Raw genomic sequence first — 17,894 nt, 5'->3', positions numbered from 1 at the left:
TTTTTCCACTAATGCTCCTCTAGACAAGGTCAATCTACAATGAAGCCACGGTATGACGTCATCATGCGCCTGCGTGGCTCAAGGACGCGTGCGCTCTAGACCACGGACCTATTATTTATTGAATCACTATCCCAAGATTATTTCCTTTATACTTCTATAACGATTGAATAGGAAACTATTGCAGAAGAGCACCATGCATGAAAGCTGATCGTAGGAATTCCAAAGTCTTACTAAATGAGACTTGCAAAAGAACAAAATATCCTAACACGTAACTCCATCGACGGCTAATAAGATGACTAGCCACTCAACAAATCAACACAGAGTACGGGTAACAAGGAGCGCAGAACTCAGGGCAGCACTATCGTCAAGACAACAATGTTCCTTGTCAAAAAAGAAAAAATACAAAGCATCAACAAAGGAAAGCATGCATATCGGGGCATGTCAGAACACGTCGGGACAAATTGCACGACTGCTGGGCAACAGAGGAAAGCAAACACTTGAACAGAGTGAAAAGACACTCACCATCATTTTTCATGTTTACAGCGTTCCCCCATTAGAAATCCGCTCGTCACAAAATCCACCTGCATCGTCGAACACCATTTACCAGTGACGAACCACACATCCGCACCCCATCAGAGGCAGACAGAACCCCAGCGAAACTAAGCTCTTCCACTGGCGGCCAACACAATTGCTAGGAGCAGAATTGACGTGTCCAGACCCGCCAGTGTCCAAGAGAGAAGTGAATCCTTGCGCCCCCTGCAGGCCGTTCTCATTGGTCGTGACGTCACCCTATTATCTCACGGCTTCACGGTTTTTTTTCACTTATGCTCCTCTAGACAAGGTCAACCTGAAACAATAGGGTTGCGGTATGACGTCATCATGCAGGTGCGTGGCTCAAGGACGCTTACGCTGTAGACAGGGGACCTGTTATTTATTGAATCACTATCCCTAGATTATTTTCTTTATTCTACTATAATGATTGCATAGGGAACTATTGCAGAAAAACACCATAGACAAGAGGAGATTGTAGCATTTCATTCCCAAAGTCTTAGTCTACAGAAAAAAAAATGATTCAGCAAGACATGTCCATCCCAGCCAAGAGCCATGCACCTAACTGAATAATGACGCTTTGTTCCTCCTGAATAAAGTCACACACCTGTCCCGCTCGCGCTTACTCTCTGAACTAAATGAATCGCTAAATTATTAAGAATAGCTCTACTTCCATTCAAGGCAGCACTATCGTCAAGAATATTCCTTGTACAAAAACAAAAAAAACTACATGTAGAAGGAAAGCATGTCAGAACTGGCCCAGGCATGTCAGCGCATGTTTGTCAGACAACGAGGGGGAAAAAAGCGAAAAGAAACAAAGAAGAAAACCAGTATCAAACTATTTCTAAGCACACACACTCCTCTTATTCAAAAACAGTGCCCATCATAAATCCGTCCAGGGCAATACACACCATTTTTCTATTGCTACACTTTTTTCCAGTAACGGTCAATGCATTGCTACAGACTGCGTGATGTCATCACATCCTGTCTGAAGAAGAAGACAGCAGCAAAGACTCCTATTATTTATTGAATCGCAAGATTATTTCCTTTGTCCTACCCTTAATGACATTCATTCTCTCATTAAAATTCAACAAAAAAGCACCCTGCATATTAACGATTTTCACCCCAAAGGCTCATCATGGTCATTAGAATTACAGTAAACTACCACTGCTCTTTTAAAATTATAAGTGAAACCACTCTTCATCACCTCCAGGCTTATGTAATACATGACCCTTTCTATGCTCACACATTTGTTGTCTGAGGCTACACCTGCGCGCAAAAAGGCGCGAAAGCCGGGTGGGCAAAGTTCCATTCGCGCATTGCGTGCAAAAAGGCGCGAAAGTCGGGAGCAAAGTTCCATTCGCGCACGCCAAAGCACAAGACACAGAACGCCTTTACGGGAACATGATGGCATTCCCACCATATTAATGATTTTCTACCTTGCATTGCAGTTTAGAAAAACTACTACAAAACTATAATTTTAGGAGCTCATTAAAATTCTACTTTCTATGGAAACTATAATTGCCCTATTACTTGGATCGCTATTAATGAAGCGCTCCAATTTTTTCTCTCTTCCCATTTCAGCCTTGTCATGCAGTGAAGCAGACTCACATCCAAAATAATTAATTTACACTGAGGGTGCAGTGCTTCAGGAATTCCTATCCTGTGCTCAGATACAAGCATTTCTTCACGGATACCTTTAACAGCTGACTTCCTCAACATACCGAGCTCCTAACAACATCTAACAAACAATCAGAGAAACCCTCTTCTCAGCTGTACCATGCGACTTTCTGCTGCATAAAATCGGTGATTTGAGGAAGAGAGCAGCGAAAAATTGTGTGCACTTGTGCTTGACTTAAAAAACCTGAAGCATATGCTAATAAACTAAGAGAAAGACACTCATGTCTGGTATCTGATAGTGCCACATCCATAGACGCATTGCCCTTGTGCAAAGAAAGCACAGGACAGGGATACACAAATTAGCTTAGGTGAGCAGGGAAAAGGCTTAAGACCTCAGGTCACCACACATCGCCACGCGGCTAGCACAACATGACACCAACAAGATACTAGAAGCGGGAAGAACTGCAACACTGCTAAACAAGACCAGACATGCCATGTTGACGTCACAAATCAGGAAAAAAGCACACGCACGCACGCACAGAGGACAACGCATTAAACACACGGAGCGTTCAGGTATAATCGTAGCGTTACCGCACATCGCTACGAAGCTCAACGTCTAACACAAGACGACAGCAACAAGATATTAGCAAAGGGTAAAAATTGCAACACTACCGAACAAGTCCCGTCATGCGACATCGCATACAAAACACTGCTCATCGGGGAAAAGGCCTATGCCTGCGGTGGATCATCATAGAGCATACACAACTTCATTTTTTCTACTAAACGCGGTCTGTTTGGAAAACAACGTACAAATTTTCTTAGGGAGCAGAGAAATATAGAAATTTCTACTCCGTGCTCAGATACCAGCATTTCTGCTCAAAAGCTGTAAAATTAAGCACTGCTTACTTCGTCAAGATATCGAACACCCAACAAAATCAAACAAACAACCCCACTTCCACTGATAGAATGCTATTCAACTTTTACGCAGGAGGCTTTCTTCTACATAAAAGTAGAGAAAATAAGAAAAGAGCAGCGAAAAATTACACGCACTTTTGCTCGCATAGCTATAAGAGAAAAAAAAATAAATAAATAAAATATCGACGCACACGCTAATAAACTGTGACAAAGACACCCATTTCTGCTATCAGATAATTATTGCATAATGTTAAATACTCATTTGCATTGTCCCTGCGTGAAGAAAGCACAGGACAGGGATACACAATTTGTCTTAAGCGAGCAGGGAAAGTCACTTCTACTCGAACAGCCTAATACCATAAACTCTGAATTTTTGCAAAGCAACTAAAGCTTGAACAGCGCTACGAACGTGATAGACACATACTAACAAACAAAGAAACAAACACTTCTATTCATTTCTATTGATAAAGGCGTAAACCACACTACAAGAACAAAGCACGCTGCTTCAGGAAAGCGTATCAAATGCATCGCAACAGGACCGGCTCTCATAAAATAGCCTGCCCAAAACGAAGACTTCAGCAGGTTCGCGAGGTAATTCCATTAAAAACGCTCTCGCTCTATCCTACAGATAGCAATGCAAGCGCTGCTACCCTTATTTTTTAAACCACTATTCCACGCAATAGTATATAAATGTATCACTCGTGTCACATGAAAAGGCACACACAAAGAACTTACTTGTCAAGTGGGATCCCTGGTTCAGGAAAGCGCGCGCGCCCACGCGCACACCCAAACACACACACTCACATTTTCACACTCACAAACACAAAGTCTATTCTCACAACCACATAAATCCATATTATTCATCAGGTCAATAATTATCCTACCATCGTCAAAAGATGGCTCACTCTTGTATGCGATTGCAAAGCGATAGGTCCTCGTTCCAGATGTAATAGGATATCACCACTCGACCGACGCGAACCAAAAAAGAAAGAAAGGAATGCACGTTCGCTATACCTCCACAAAGAAAACGGTGCCGTGCTTCTACGCAGCGCTCATCATACAGGAGTGAATTGTCTTCTTCGTTTTCCTTTTATTTTCTTGCACCCATATATTTTGCAAGAATACTATAGAGACCCAACAGAGCAGTGCGCTCCCATCAACACACCTTGGGCTGACCTTACACACCTGAAGCCTTTTCTGAATACATTCTGCTGGCCCTGGAATAAAAAGATTTATCCCCAAGGTACAACAATGTCAGCTCTGCTTCCGTTTAAGTGATAAAATAGTGCGCCCGAACCGCGCTCACGCGAGCCGCACGCGGGCCCGTTCTCGCGGTTTGGACACGCGACGCGCGCGATTCCGGAGAAGATAAATTGTGTATCCCTGTCCTGTGCTTTCTTCACGCAGAGACAATGCAAATGAGTATTTAGCATTATGCAATAATTATCTGATAGCAGAAATGGGTGTCTTTGTCACAGTTTATTAGCGTGTGCGTCGTTATTTTATTTATTTATTTTTCTCTCTTATAGCTATGCGAGCAAAACTGCGTGTAATTTTTCGCTGCTCTTTTCTTATTTTCTCTACTTTTATGTAGAAGAAAGCCTCCTGCGTAAAAGCTGAATAGTGTTCTATCAGTGGAAGTGGGGTTGTTTGTTTGATTTTGTTGGGTGTTCGATATCTTGACGAAGTAAGCAGTGCTTAATTTTACAGGTTTTTGAGCAGAAATGCTGGTATCTGAGCACGGAGTAGAAATTTCTATATTTCTCTGCTCCCTAAGAAAATTTGTACGTTGTTTTCCAAGCAGACCACGTTTAGTTTACGCAAAGTAGAAAAAATGAAGTTGTGTATGCTCTATGATGATCCGCCGCAGGCTTAGGCCTTTTCCCCGATGAGCAGTGTTTTGTATGCAATGTCGCATGACGGCATGGTGGAAAAGCGCACAGAAGACACGGACAAAAAGGAGACGACACCACTTGCGCTTTTTGTCCTTTTTGTCCGTGTCTTCTGTGCGCTTTTCCACCATGCTGTATCCTTACCAACTAGCCCAACGTTGTTTGTTGTTGTCGCATGACGGGACTTGTTCGGTAGTGTTGCAATTTTTACCCTTTGCTAATATCTTGTTGCTGTCGTCTTGTGTTAGACGTTGAGCTTCGTAGCGATGTGCGGTAACGCTACGATTATTCCTGAGCGCTCCGTGTGTTTAATGCATTGTCCTCCCTAGTGAAAATGTATCTGAGAGGTCTCTCAGGTGTAATATGTTATGGGACTGAGAGGACCTCTCAGGACCTCTCAGGCTGAGAGGACCTCACAAGCTGGGAGGACCTCTCAAGCTGGGATGACCTCTCAGATTGACAGGACCTCTCAAGACTTCTCAGAAGCTAATGCCCAGATCTGACATCGGAACATCAATGTTCAATTTCGCCGTCTACGCTGCACCTGTCGTCGGAGAGGTACAATCATACAGTGCTATGATACACCAGAGATAGATACAGACAAGTGCACGTCACAAAACTCCACATATATTGAGTTCCTTCAATTGTACAGATACACTCAATTAAGGCATGCACACTGCTATCAGATTATCTAACAGTTATTTCAAACGTCTTGCAGAATTGTGAATATCTAATATTTGTTGAAGGATCGCTCGCAAGAAACTACACGAAACGGTAAATAGCAGCAACAAAAACTAGATTTAGCACTTACATGTCTACGAAGGCATACAAGTCATCATCAAAACATACTCTGGTATTCCACAAAGCATGAACTCATGGGACACATATTCGCAATGTCCGTACAGCAGCGCTGAAAAATATTCTTGAAGAACTCTGCTTCTCGGTGATCAAGTTCGTCTGTTTTACGTATACTTGGGAACTCGCGATGCACCGTCTAGTTTCCCTGGCTTGCGTAATACGCCAACTAACTGGCGAGATTGGGTTCTCATCACCTTGGGTTCTCCTCAACTGTCGCTTCGTACGAGATTCATCTGTAAGAAATACAATTTCAGAATGTCAGTGTAAGTCAGTGTGTAGGCACCGCAATATATAACATACCGTTTGGCACAAAGCGCCGTTGGTAACCTAACGTGGTTGGTAATCTTCCTATCGGCGCACATAATGCGTGTCTGCGAACAGTGGTAATAGCGTAAAGTGAACAGGAATGCCTGTCACTCACAAAAGCATATTTGACACATCGTCTACATACCTCAAAAACAGTTCGAATCCCGAAGACAAAACGCAAATTACTTGAGATCCGCAGCCGACGTCCTCACACTTCAACGTTTCAAAACAGACTGATTGAACCGCTGGCGACCGGCCGAAACGCTTCCACTTACGTGCAGTGTCATAATGCACGGATTGCAAGAACAATAGCTTCAAGAGGGAACGACGATACAAGGTTATCACGGCACGTGTTCCTTGGAGGAATAATGCACAAACATGTGAAATCTTGCGAACTATTTTCCAAAGCGGATGAGGTAGCATGTCCCGCGGCGCGGAAAACATGTAGCAAGATGCTCTGAGAGGTGTTGCACGACGCACTGTCGCAAAGCTGTCTGAGAGGTCCCTCCAAACCCCTCAGGGCTACATGAATGATTCTACAACGTCTTCCAGATTTTCTCTAAAAGGTCCTCTCAGACCCCTCTGTGCTGCCTGAAAGGTCCTACCAGACCTTTCAAGATTTCTTGAAAGGTCCTCTCAGACCCTTCAGAAGTGCTAAGAGGTCCTACCAGACCTTTCAAGATTTCTTGAAAGGTCTTCTCAGACCTCTCAGGAAATTTTGAGAGGCATCTTAGACACATTTTCAGTAGGGCTGTGTGCGTGCGTGCGTGTGCTTTTTTCCTGATTTGTGACGTCAACATGGCATGTCTGGTCTTGTTTAGCAGTGTTGCAGTTCTTCCCGCTGCTAGTATCTTGTTGGTGTCATGTTGTGCTAGCCGCGTGGCGATGTGTGGTGACCTGAGGTCTTAAGCCTTTTCCCTGCTCACCTAAGCAAATTTGTGTATCCCTGTCCTGTGCTTTCTTTGCACAAGGGCAATGCGTCTATGTATGTGGCACTATCAGATACCAGACATGAGTGTCTTTCTCTTAGTTTATTAGCATATGCTTCAGGTTTTTTAAGTCAAGCACAAGTGCACACAATTTTTCGCTGCTCTCTTCCTCAAATCACCGATTTTATGCAGCAGAAAGTCGCATGGTACAGCTGAGAAGAGGGTTTCTCTGATTGTTTGTTAGATGTTGTTAGGAGCTCGGTATGTTGAGGAAGTCAGCTGTTAAAGGTATCCGTGAAGAAATGCTTGCATCTGAGCACAGGATAGGAATTCCTGAAGCACGGCACCCTCAGTGTAAATTAATTATTTTGGATGTGAGTCTGCTTCACTGCATGACAAGGCTGAAATGGGAAGAGAGAAAAAATTGGAGCGCTTCATTAATAGCGATCCAAGTAATAGGGCAATTATAGTTTCCATAGAAAGTTGAATTTTAATGAGCTCCTAAAATTATAGTTTTGTAGTAGTTTTTCTAAACTGCAATGCAAGGTAGAAAATCATTAATATGGTGGGAATGCCATCATGTTCCCATAAAGGCGTTCTGTGTCTTGTGCTTTGGCGTGCGCGAATGGAACTTTGCTCCCGACTTTCGCGCCTTTTTGCACGCAATGCGCGAATGGAACTTTGCCCACCCGGCTTTCGCGCCTTTTTGCGCGCAGTTGTAGCCTCAGACAACGAATGTGTGAGCATAGAAAGGGTCATGTATTACATAAGCCTGGAGGTGATGTTGAGTGGTTTCACTTATTATTTTAAAAGAGCAGTGGTAGTTTACTGTAATTCTAATGACCATGATGAGCCTTTGGGGTGAAAATCGTTAATATGCAGGGAGCTTTTTTGTTGAATTTTAATGAGAGAATGAATGTCATTAAGAGTAGGACAAAGGAAATAATCTTGCGATTCAATAAATAATAGGAGTCTTTGCCACTGTCTTCTTCTTCAGACAGGATGTGATGACGTCACGCAGTCTGTAGCAATGCATTGACCGTTACTGGAAAAAAAGTGTAGCAATAGAAAAATGGTGTGTATTGCCCTGGACGGATTTATGATGAGCACTGTTTTTGAATAAGAGGAGTGTGTGTGCTTAGAAATAGTTTGATACTGGTTTTCTTCTTTGTTTCTTTTCGCTTTTTTCCCCCTCGTTGTCTGACAAACATGCGCTGACATGCCTGGGCCTGTTCTGACATGCTTTCCTTCTACATGTTGTTTTTTTCTGTTTGTACAAGGAATATTCTTGACGATAGTGCTGCCTTGAATGGAAGTAGAGCTATTCTTAATAATTTTGCGATTCATTTAGTTCAGAGAGTAAGCGCGAGAGGGACAGGTGTGTGACTTTATTCAGGAGGAACAAAGCGTCATTATTCAGTTAGGTGCATGGCTCTTGGCTGGGATGGACATGTCTTGCTGAACCATTTTTTTTCCTGTAGAGTAAGACTTTGGGAATGAAATGCTACAATCTCCTCTTGTCTATGGTGTTTTTCTGCAATAGTTCCCTATGCAATCATTATAGTAGAATAAAGGAAATAATCTAGGGATAGCGATTCAATAAATAACAGGTCCCCTGTCTACAGCGTAAGCGTCCTTGAGCCACGCACCTGCATGATGACGTCATACTGCAACACTATTGTTTCAGGTTGACCTTGTCTAGAGGAGCATTAGTGGAAAAAAACAGTGTAGCCGTGAGATAATAGGGTGACGTCACGACCAATGAGAACGGTCTGCAGGGGGCACAAGGATTCACTTCTCTCTTGGACACTGGCGGGTCTGGACACGTCAATTCTGCTCCTAGCAATTGCGTTGGCCGTCAGTGGAAGAGCTTAGTTTCGCTGGGGGAAGGGAGTTGCCTCAGGACAGAAGCCGCCGATATTTCGAACAGAGACTGTTCTTCTTCTGGGCACCATCCTCATCATTGGCATGGTATTTAAAGGGTTAGGTGTGACGTGTTTTAAAGGTTCATGCGAATTGTGGGTCAACAGCCCGGAGGGAAGAAAGGGTCCGTACGGGCTTCTACGGCCGGAGTGAATGGCTGCTTTGTTAGAGTATGGAGGGGATTATGGGGGGGATTATGTGAACGTAGTGATCTAGGCTACAAAGCGGTTACAGAAAAATGGAAAGTTCATGAACACGTGGACGAAACGGGACAACAGACAAGAATTGGCAAGCATAGTGAAAGATAAGGAGGTTAGTGGTTACGTGGCAAAAATTCCAGAACGAGCAAAGCTTTTTTTTTTTTTGTAATACAAAGTTATGGCATGCAATAAAGGAAGCAGAAAGCAGTGGTCATGCAGAACATAACAGATGATAATTGTGGTAGAAGGGAAAAGCATATTTTATTTGTGAAGTGTTTCTAGGGTGCCTTGTGATTTGTTGATACCGGACGGGTGAAGAGCGTTGAACTTGTATATGAGATAAGACTCCCTATCACGTCTGTCACGTGTGGGTTTAAACCCGGTTTCTAGAATATATAGTTTAATGTTGTCAAAATTGTGACCAGGAACGTTAAAGTGTTCGGCGACTGCTTTGGGGAGTTTGTTGGACGTGTCGGTTCTGTGTCCGGTAAGGCGGTTGTTCATTTGTTGGCCGGTTTCACCAATGTATTGCATAGAGCAGTCGCCGCATTCAATGCAGTATATGACATTGGAGCTTGTGCATATGAATGCGTGGTTAACGGGGTGGGTGTAATTGCTCGTAGTGCTTTTGATGGAGTTAGCGTGTTGAACGTGCTTGCATGTTTTGCAGCGCGGGAGGTTGCAGGGCCGTGTTCCCGTGTACGGGGCGCTCGTTTTGCTGATTTTGGCATTGACCAAGGAGTCTGCTAGATTTTTTGCGCGTCGGTATGTCACCTGTATGGGATGGGTAAATATATTGCTAAGTCGGTCACTGCTTTGGAGGAGGGGCTCGTGCTTCTGTAGAATGGCTTTGATGTTTGGAAGTGCGTTGGAATATCTTGTGATGAAGCTTATTTGGCACGCGTCAGGATTTTTTCGGTTTTCCAGAACCTCGTTTCGATCGAGTGTGAGTGCCTTGCGACGAAATTCGGTTAGGAGGGAGTCTGGATAGTCCCTTTGGGCAAGTGTACTGCAGAGTTCGTCAAGCTTCTCAGCGTAATCTGTGTCGTTTGAACAAATTCTGCGTAGTCTTACACTCTGCCCATTAGGAATTCCAACCTTACAGTGGCGCGGGTGGTGACTCTTGAAGTGAAGGTATTGTTGTTTGTCAGTTGGCTTTTTGTACAGGGTTGTGATGTGGTTGCCGTTGTCTAGTGATATTGTGCTGTCGAGGAAGTTAATTAAGTGAGTTCACGCATTCACATGCACAAGCTCCAATGTCATATACTGCATTGAATGCGGCGACTGCTCTATGCAATACATTGGTGAAACCGGCCAACAAATGAACAACCGCCTTACCGGACACAGAACCGACACGTCCAACAAACTCCCCAAAGCAGTCGCCGAACACTTTAACGTTCCTGGTCACAATTTTGACAACATTAAACTATATATTCTAGAAACCGGGTTTAGATCCACACGTGACAGACGTGATAGGGAGTCTTATCTCATATACAAGTTCAACGCTCTTCACCCGTCCGGTATCAACAAATCACAAGGCACCCTAGAAACACTTCACAAACAAAATATGCTTTTCCCTTCTACCACCATTATCATCTGTTATGTTCTGCATGACCACTGCTTTCTGCTTTCTTTATTGCATGCCATAACTTTGTATTACAAAAAAAAAAAAAAGCTTTGCTTGTTCTGGAATTTTTCCCACGTAACCACTAACCTCCTTATCTTTCACAATGCTTGCCAATTCTTGTCTGTTGTCCCGTTTCGTCCACGTGTTCGTGAACCTTCCATTTTTCTGTAACCGCTCTGTAGCCTAGATCACTACGTTCACATAATCCCCCCCATAATCCCCTCCATACTCTAACAAAGCAGCCATTCACTCCGGCCGTAGAAGCCCGTACGGACCCTTTCTTCCCTCCGGGCTGTTGACCCACAATTCGCATGAACCTTTAAAACACGTCACACCTATCCCTTTAAATACCATGCCAATGATGAGGACGGTGCCCAGAACAAGAACAGTCTCTGTTCGAAATATCGGCGGCTTCTGTCCTGAGGCAACTCCCTTCCTACATCTCTACCGGTTCGCTGGATTTCTACCCAACTAGTTGCGCTGGGGTTCTGTCTGCCTCTGATGGGGTGCGGATGTGTGGTTCGTCACTGGTGGATTTTGTGACGAGCGGATTTCCAATGGGGGAATGCTGTGAACGTGAAAAATGATGGTGAGTGTCTTTTCACTCTGTTCAAGTGTTTGTTTTCCTCTGTTGCCCAGCAGTCGTGCAATTTGTCCTGACGTGTTCTGACATGCCCCGATATGCATGCTTTCCTTTGTTGATGCTTTGTATTTTTTCTTTTTTGACAAGGAACATTGTTGTCTTGATGATAGTGCTGCCCTGAGTTCTGCGCTCCTTGTTACCCGTATTCTGTGTTGATTTGTTGAGTGCCTAGTCCTCTTATTAGCTGTCGATGGAGTTACGTGTTAGGATATTTTGTTCTTTTGCAAGTCTCATTTAGTAAGAGTTTGGAATTCCTACGATCAGCTTTCATGCATGGTGCTCTTCTGCAATAGTTTCCTATTCAATCGTTATAGAAGTATAAAGGAAATAATCTTGGGATAGTGATTCAATAAATAATAGGTCCCCTGTCTAGAGCGCACGCGTCCTTGAGCCACGCAGGTGCATGATGTCATACCGTGGCTTCATTGTAGATTGACCTTGTCTAGAGGAGCATTAGTGAAAAAAAAAACAGTGTAGCCCTGAGACAATAGGATGACGTCACGACCAATGAGAACGGCCAGCAGGGGGCGCAGGAATGCTCTTCTCTCTTAGCCTCTCGGAGGTGGTCGCCCCAGAGGGCGCTAGGAGCGCGCATGCGTAGCGGCGTCCCAGTCAGTTTCTCGCTGGCTGTCGCAGAGAGCAGTCATCGGTCTGCGCTCCTGCTGTGGTGAGCTGATTTGTTGTGTAACTAATGCTTTCGCCAACTTTCTTCCCGCGTTGTTTGCGATTTTCGTGTCAGTGCACGTCGGGTGCTGGTTGCTGTTGTCCGGGCATCCCCGCCATTTTCTATCTTCTTCTGCCCTGGGAACGGGAGCAGCGCTGGTGTGATTCTTAATAATTTTGTTCTGAGATTAGTTGAGAAAGTAACCGCTAGGGGTGCAGCTGCGGGGCTTTATACAGGAGAAAACAACCATTACGAGTCAGTTCTCTGCCTGGCTGTCGGATAGAGCAGTCGCATCGTTCTGCGCTCCTGTTGTGGTGGGATCATTTGTTGTGTAACTAATTCTATTTTCTTGTTAGCTATTGATGGTTTGCATACTCTTGCTTTCCCAGCCTCTGTATTACGAGTGTTTTTCTCCTTGCATGTCCAGAGCTGTCCTAACTTGCCCAGACATGCCATCATGACGTCACAGCTGACGTCACAGGATGTCCGGAACTGGTGGTCATTTGCTGCGATGCTTTGCAACCTGCCTCTGTGCTCCGTCGCCCAGCGACGGTCAGCGGCCCTTCCGGACCGCTTTCTTCAAGATGGCGTCGTTGATCTTTAACTAAACTCCCTCTCTCCACTCTATCTCTTTTTTTATCTATTTTTTCTTTTTTATGACCACGTCTATCCGGAAACGCACAGGGTGGTCTGGACACTAGTTAGACGCTCCCCAATTAGTGTGATGACTCATTGGATGATGCTGATTAATGTGGGGGGTCCCAATTAGCTCCAATTGCTAATTAAACGTGTCCAGAAGCCTTGTAGCGTTTCCGGATAGTCGTGGTCAGTACTTACTACTCAAGTTTCGGGCACAACCAACTGATGCTGGCCGCACTTCTTGGTCCTGTGCCTCAGCACCAAAAATGGGCCGTCACAAGTACTTTATTGCACTTTTTGAAGTGCACTGGCCTGGCCTCCAAGCTCTAAGATGCGCGCTTCAGGAGTCTCACTTTTTTTTTTAATGGAATGGCATGCCGACCTTTGTCTGGCAGACCTTTCCTTTTAATAAATGTATATCCCCCTCAAATAAACACTTATATGCTGCAAGCGTCGTCATGGGGGAGAATGATTGTCATTCTGGCCTAATTTTTGCGCAACTACATTCTCTTGGCTGAAAAACCCTACATTTCTGGAAGCCAAGGGGGGCAACGGGCCACCTTGCCCTCCGTGACGGCGCAGATGAAACCGGGAGTTTAGGCAACAACATTGAGTCGTAATTCCTGTGAGAACTAGGTATTGGTGCACCGTATATATGCCAACAGCATTAACTTGGCCCTGCCGGGAGCAAACATTATGCTGTTCCTCTGATCCTTTCACCTCCTGGTAGCCACAAATTGATGGTTCGACCAGAGGTCGTTTATGATGGCAGTTGCGCCACTTGATCACAGGGAAAACTGATCAATCCGTCGACAGGTGTGTCTTTCACCCTCCTCCGTATGGCGAAGCAGCGTTCAAGTCAACTCTAGACGAAGCAGCAGATTTCGTAAACTTTCTTCTTTTCTCTTCACCGCGTTCCAAAACATACAGTTGTTGTGTTGTGCATGGGTGAAAAAGCTATCTACTGAGTTAGATGTGATACTCATCCTCGTAACTGCCTCGCAACTGTAAGACCACTTCCTATGCTACTTACTTGTGAGCAAACTCGTGTGCGAAACCACGCACAACTGTGAAAGACCAGGCCTTGTCTTCCACGACAGACGAACGTCCATCTACACATACACCCGCAATGTTAGCCATACCTGCAAATAAAATGTGTGATAACTCACGTTTCAAGGTGAGCACACTTCATTATTTTTTTAACACAAGGTGATGGAAGTATCAACTCAAGGCGAAGGTACACATAGGGCATTACTGTGTCGTTACGTTTCCCCGTGAGCAGCTGAATAATGCACCTTTCTCTTAAAGGAGTACAGAGGACCATAAAAAAAACAGATTAAGACGTTTGATGACAGTGTGTGTGTCATTTTACCGAATAGCGCGAAAGATTTTGATGTGTGCAATTTGTTTCCCAGAAAAGTTCAACAGAGCTGTATATAGGGAGAATTTGGCCATTCTTTGACCTTTTGCCGGCGCGAGGGAAGAGCTTGTTGACGCGTCAAAAGCGTCACTGTCTGGCGAAAGCGAACAAGCCAAGCTGGGCCAAGCCGAGTGAGTGTGGCCTGCTCCAAAGCGGATGTTTCGCCATTATGTGGCTAATGTGAATCGGCGCTTCCTAGCCGATTGCTGTAAAATGAAATTGAAATGAAATTGTCGAAAAATGATTTGTGAGCCGTTTTGCCGACCAAAAGTATCAGTTCCATGGATGAAAGATGTGCTGATTAACTAAGTGAGATAACATTAAAGTGCAGTAAAGCAGGAAACACGGTGCACTCGTAAAGCAGCGATTTGAAGTCGGCAAAAAGTGCCGTCACCGGTCCTCAGTGAAGCAACGTCGTAAAAGAAGGATTTTCAACAGCCGTGTGCCGAGTTGTACGAATCTCTGTCAAAACAATGGATCGCGTACCGAGACAGCACACCACGGACGCAATGGAACTCTCAACCCAATGTGGAATCGATGTTGCGAGAGCACAGAGGTAGGCAATAATAGTAATACTTCGTATTATAATACTATTACTGTAGTACTTTTGAGTATTTGTATTATGTACTATAATATTCATTTTTGAAGTGTATTTGTATCTGTATTATAATACATAAAACGAGTATTACATGTGTTATAATACTTTTGAAAGTGTAATACGTTCCCAGAGGCCGTAAGTTCGACCTGCAAAGTGTCACCGGTGCACTTTATCACTAATTTTTCATGTCCCACAAACATTTGAACACAAACAAGTTTCCTATTACAGTGTCCCCCTGCCCCAAATTATTTCAAGCGAATGACTTCGAGGCCAGATGTTACTGGGGGTGTCCTCACATCCAGTTCATACCAGGGCAAGCCCTTTGTCGTATGAAAGAGTGCGTCCAGTGCAGCCAGTCACCCCTGTACGCGGTTGCACTATGGACAGGCCAGTGCCGGATTTACAGTGATGGGGGCCCTGGGGCACTGTGCTGTGGGGGCGTCCTCGCGTATTCTATGTCTATCCAATGTGTTATTCGGGGTCGATATGCGTGGACGTAGGACAGATTCGTACCAAGTTTCCGTTTCAGGGACGCGTTTCAGGCATGCAAAGCAGATTTCCCTTGGACAAGACCTTTCCTGGTGGGGGCCCCTTTGTGGTGGGGGAGACGAGGCAAGTGCACCGTCTGCCCTCCCCTAAATCCGGCACTGGGACAGGCACAGGCTTTTGAAGGGCCCACATTTTCTCGTCCAGACCGGATGAAATCAGGGCTCTGCCACAGTGAGAGCAACTTGTGCACTGCGATTGAATTGATCAGCACTATCTGATCGTATTCGAAAAGATCAGGCAATGTGCAAAAATATAAGCGTGAATAAAACGTCATTGGAGAAAGATTGTCGCGATAAGTAATGCGCAGATTGTATATATTTTTTCTGTTCTTTTCCTTTCTTTCTCCCCAAGTTAAGTACCAACGTATTACAAGTATTACTCCTGTAATACAAAGAAGTATTAGTATTATGTATTATAATACTCAGTTTTGAAATGTATCTGTATTATAGTACCGATTTCTAGGAAGTATGATGTATTAAGGGGGAATATAGGTTTATTGGTTTAGGTTTATAGATTTATTGGTTTATGTATTAGTATTATAGGCTCCGTGCGCGACCTATTGGGGGCGCTATAACTTTACCGGTGGCGCCCTCTGCGACGGCGACTGTGTTCGTTCGGGGGAGCGTCTAGCACCGTCTCGCCTGCGTCTCGCAATGGATCGTGCGGGAAATCACATTATAAAACATGCGGGATTTGACAGCATCGACGCGAGAGGCCATTTCAGACTGAAGACGGAAAAGAAAGGCGAATTGTTGTTCAGAAGCAACCATGTCCAGAAAGTCCGTGAGGAGGAGACGGCGACGTCGTGTTCGGTCATCGCAAAGTGCGTGCGACAAACAAGCGTGGGGAAGAAGCCGTACGATGTGAAAATACAGGTGATCAAATAAATTTCTCATCTTCTAGAAACTCCTTCGTGTCAACTTTATCCTAGTCGATAATGTGCTGCTAGCTTCACGTCCAAGCGATGAGATTCAAGTGATATGATTTGTTATCCGCTCCAATGAGCGTTCTCGCGATATTTTCTGAACTGGGGGCTTCTAGGAAGGACAAAGCGTGCAACCCCCCTCTCGTCCTGAAGACGGACGCTGCGCGGATGTTCAAAGGTTCATATTATGATACTTGAAAATAATCATGCCAACCTAGCTATGACCGAACAGCGCGCAATTTTAACAAGTGACCTTGGCCCATGCGCCCACCTTGTTAACCTTGTCTCTGAAGTTGTCCATTTGCTAATAAACACCCAGCTGCGTCTGGGACTTTGTGTGTGCTTGTTTCTCGTCGCTCCCCTCGTCTCAGGTTTTCATCATGTCTAATAATTAGTCACCAGCTCGCTTACCTCAATGCAATTCTATCGATATTGCGGTGATGATGTTGTCGACTTTGAAACTTTCAGCTTACCCAAAAGCGATACATCGAGACCGCGTACTGCACCTGTAAAGCTGGAGTGCGTGGGTCCTGCAAGCACGTCGCAGCAGTTGTTGCTTACATCAACACAGAACAGTCGCTAACAAAGACGTCATGCCCGAACGGTTGGAAAGCACCGTCAGGAGGACAAGCCAAGCTGTACACGAAAGGAGTGTTGTTCGCAGAGATGTTCCCTCCAAAGACAGATCTCCAGATAGAAACTTCTGACATTCCTCAAGAGGTTGCTACACTGAATTGTTCTTTGGGAGCAGCGATGAGGGCAGAAAAATCCCTCACTGACAACTTGACATCCCTAAAACGTGTACTGCCTCGAATTGGAACACCGTCATCTGATTTCGGCGCAGCACAGTGCCATTTGGGTACAATTGGTGACTTTTCTCTCATTATGATGGACGAAGAGGAATGCGACACTGTGGCTGTGCAAACAATGCAACAAAGCGCGTGTCCTGAGTGGCATTCGGTAAAGAAATTTAGATTGTCAGCAAGTTCTCAAGCACACCGCATAAGAATTCGTCAGAAAGATTTCGAAGACCTGGCAAAAACTCTTGCACAGAAGAAATGTTTTTTCAGTAAGGCATGTGCATATGGCATCAGACAGGAAACAACAGCACGGAAAGAGTACGAGGACCTATACAACTGCACTGTTATCCGCGTGGGTGTAGTTGTCTGTAAGGTCCAGCCATGGCTCTGCTGTAGCCCAGATGGTATAATAGAAGACGACACAGGCATTCGCCTTCTCGAGATCAAAGCTCCACTCCGCTGCTGTGATAAACCAGTCACTAATAGTAATGGCACTACTATTAATGTAGATTACTTAGAAATGAGGGATGGTAAGCTTGAACTAAAAGAAAGCCATGTTTATTATACACAGGTGCAAGTATGCATGTACGTCCTGAATGCTCCTTTATGTCACCTCTTCGTTTACTCTCCACTTAAGTCAGAAACTGTGACTGTGCAAAAGAACAACGAGTTTCTACGAGAGCTAATCCCCAAAACGGAGTGGTTCTACTTCAACTATTTCATGAGAGAGATAGACATCTGAGGAGCGCTTATTATACCCACAGTTCTTCGTTTCTGTAGCAAACTTTGTAGGACGGCAGATGCAAGAATTGCTTTCCCATGCAAAGTATTTCAAAT

At 44.6% G+C, this 17,894-nt stretch overlaps 1 protein-coding gene across 1 annotated transcript in view; it reads right to left on the bottom strand.

The window, feature by feature from the left end:
- Window positions 1-17,894, bottom strand: part of LOC135367508 (A disintegrin and metalloproteinase with thrombospondin motifs like) — a 41,911-nt gene that overhangs the window by 14,085 nt on the left and 9,932 nt on the right. The window contains exon 4 of the mRNA XM_064600808.1: window positions 13,799-13,907. Within this exon, the coding sequence (XP_064456878.1) occupies window positions 13,799-13,907 (109 nt within the window). The remainder of the gene's footprint in view (window positions 1-13,798; window positions 13,908-17,894) is intronic.

Source organism: Ornithodoros turicata, chromosome 8 (genome assembly GCF_037126465.1).
Source record: "Ornithodoros turicata isolate Travis chromosome 8, ASM3712646v1, whole genome shotgun sequence".
Lineage (NCBI taxonomy): Eukaryota > Metazoa > Arthropoda > Arachnida > Ixodida > Argasidae > Ornithodoros > Ornithodoros turicata.
The sequence above is the reverse complement of the archived record's forward strand: the minus strand, read 5'-3'. Positions and strand labels throughout refer to the sequence as shown.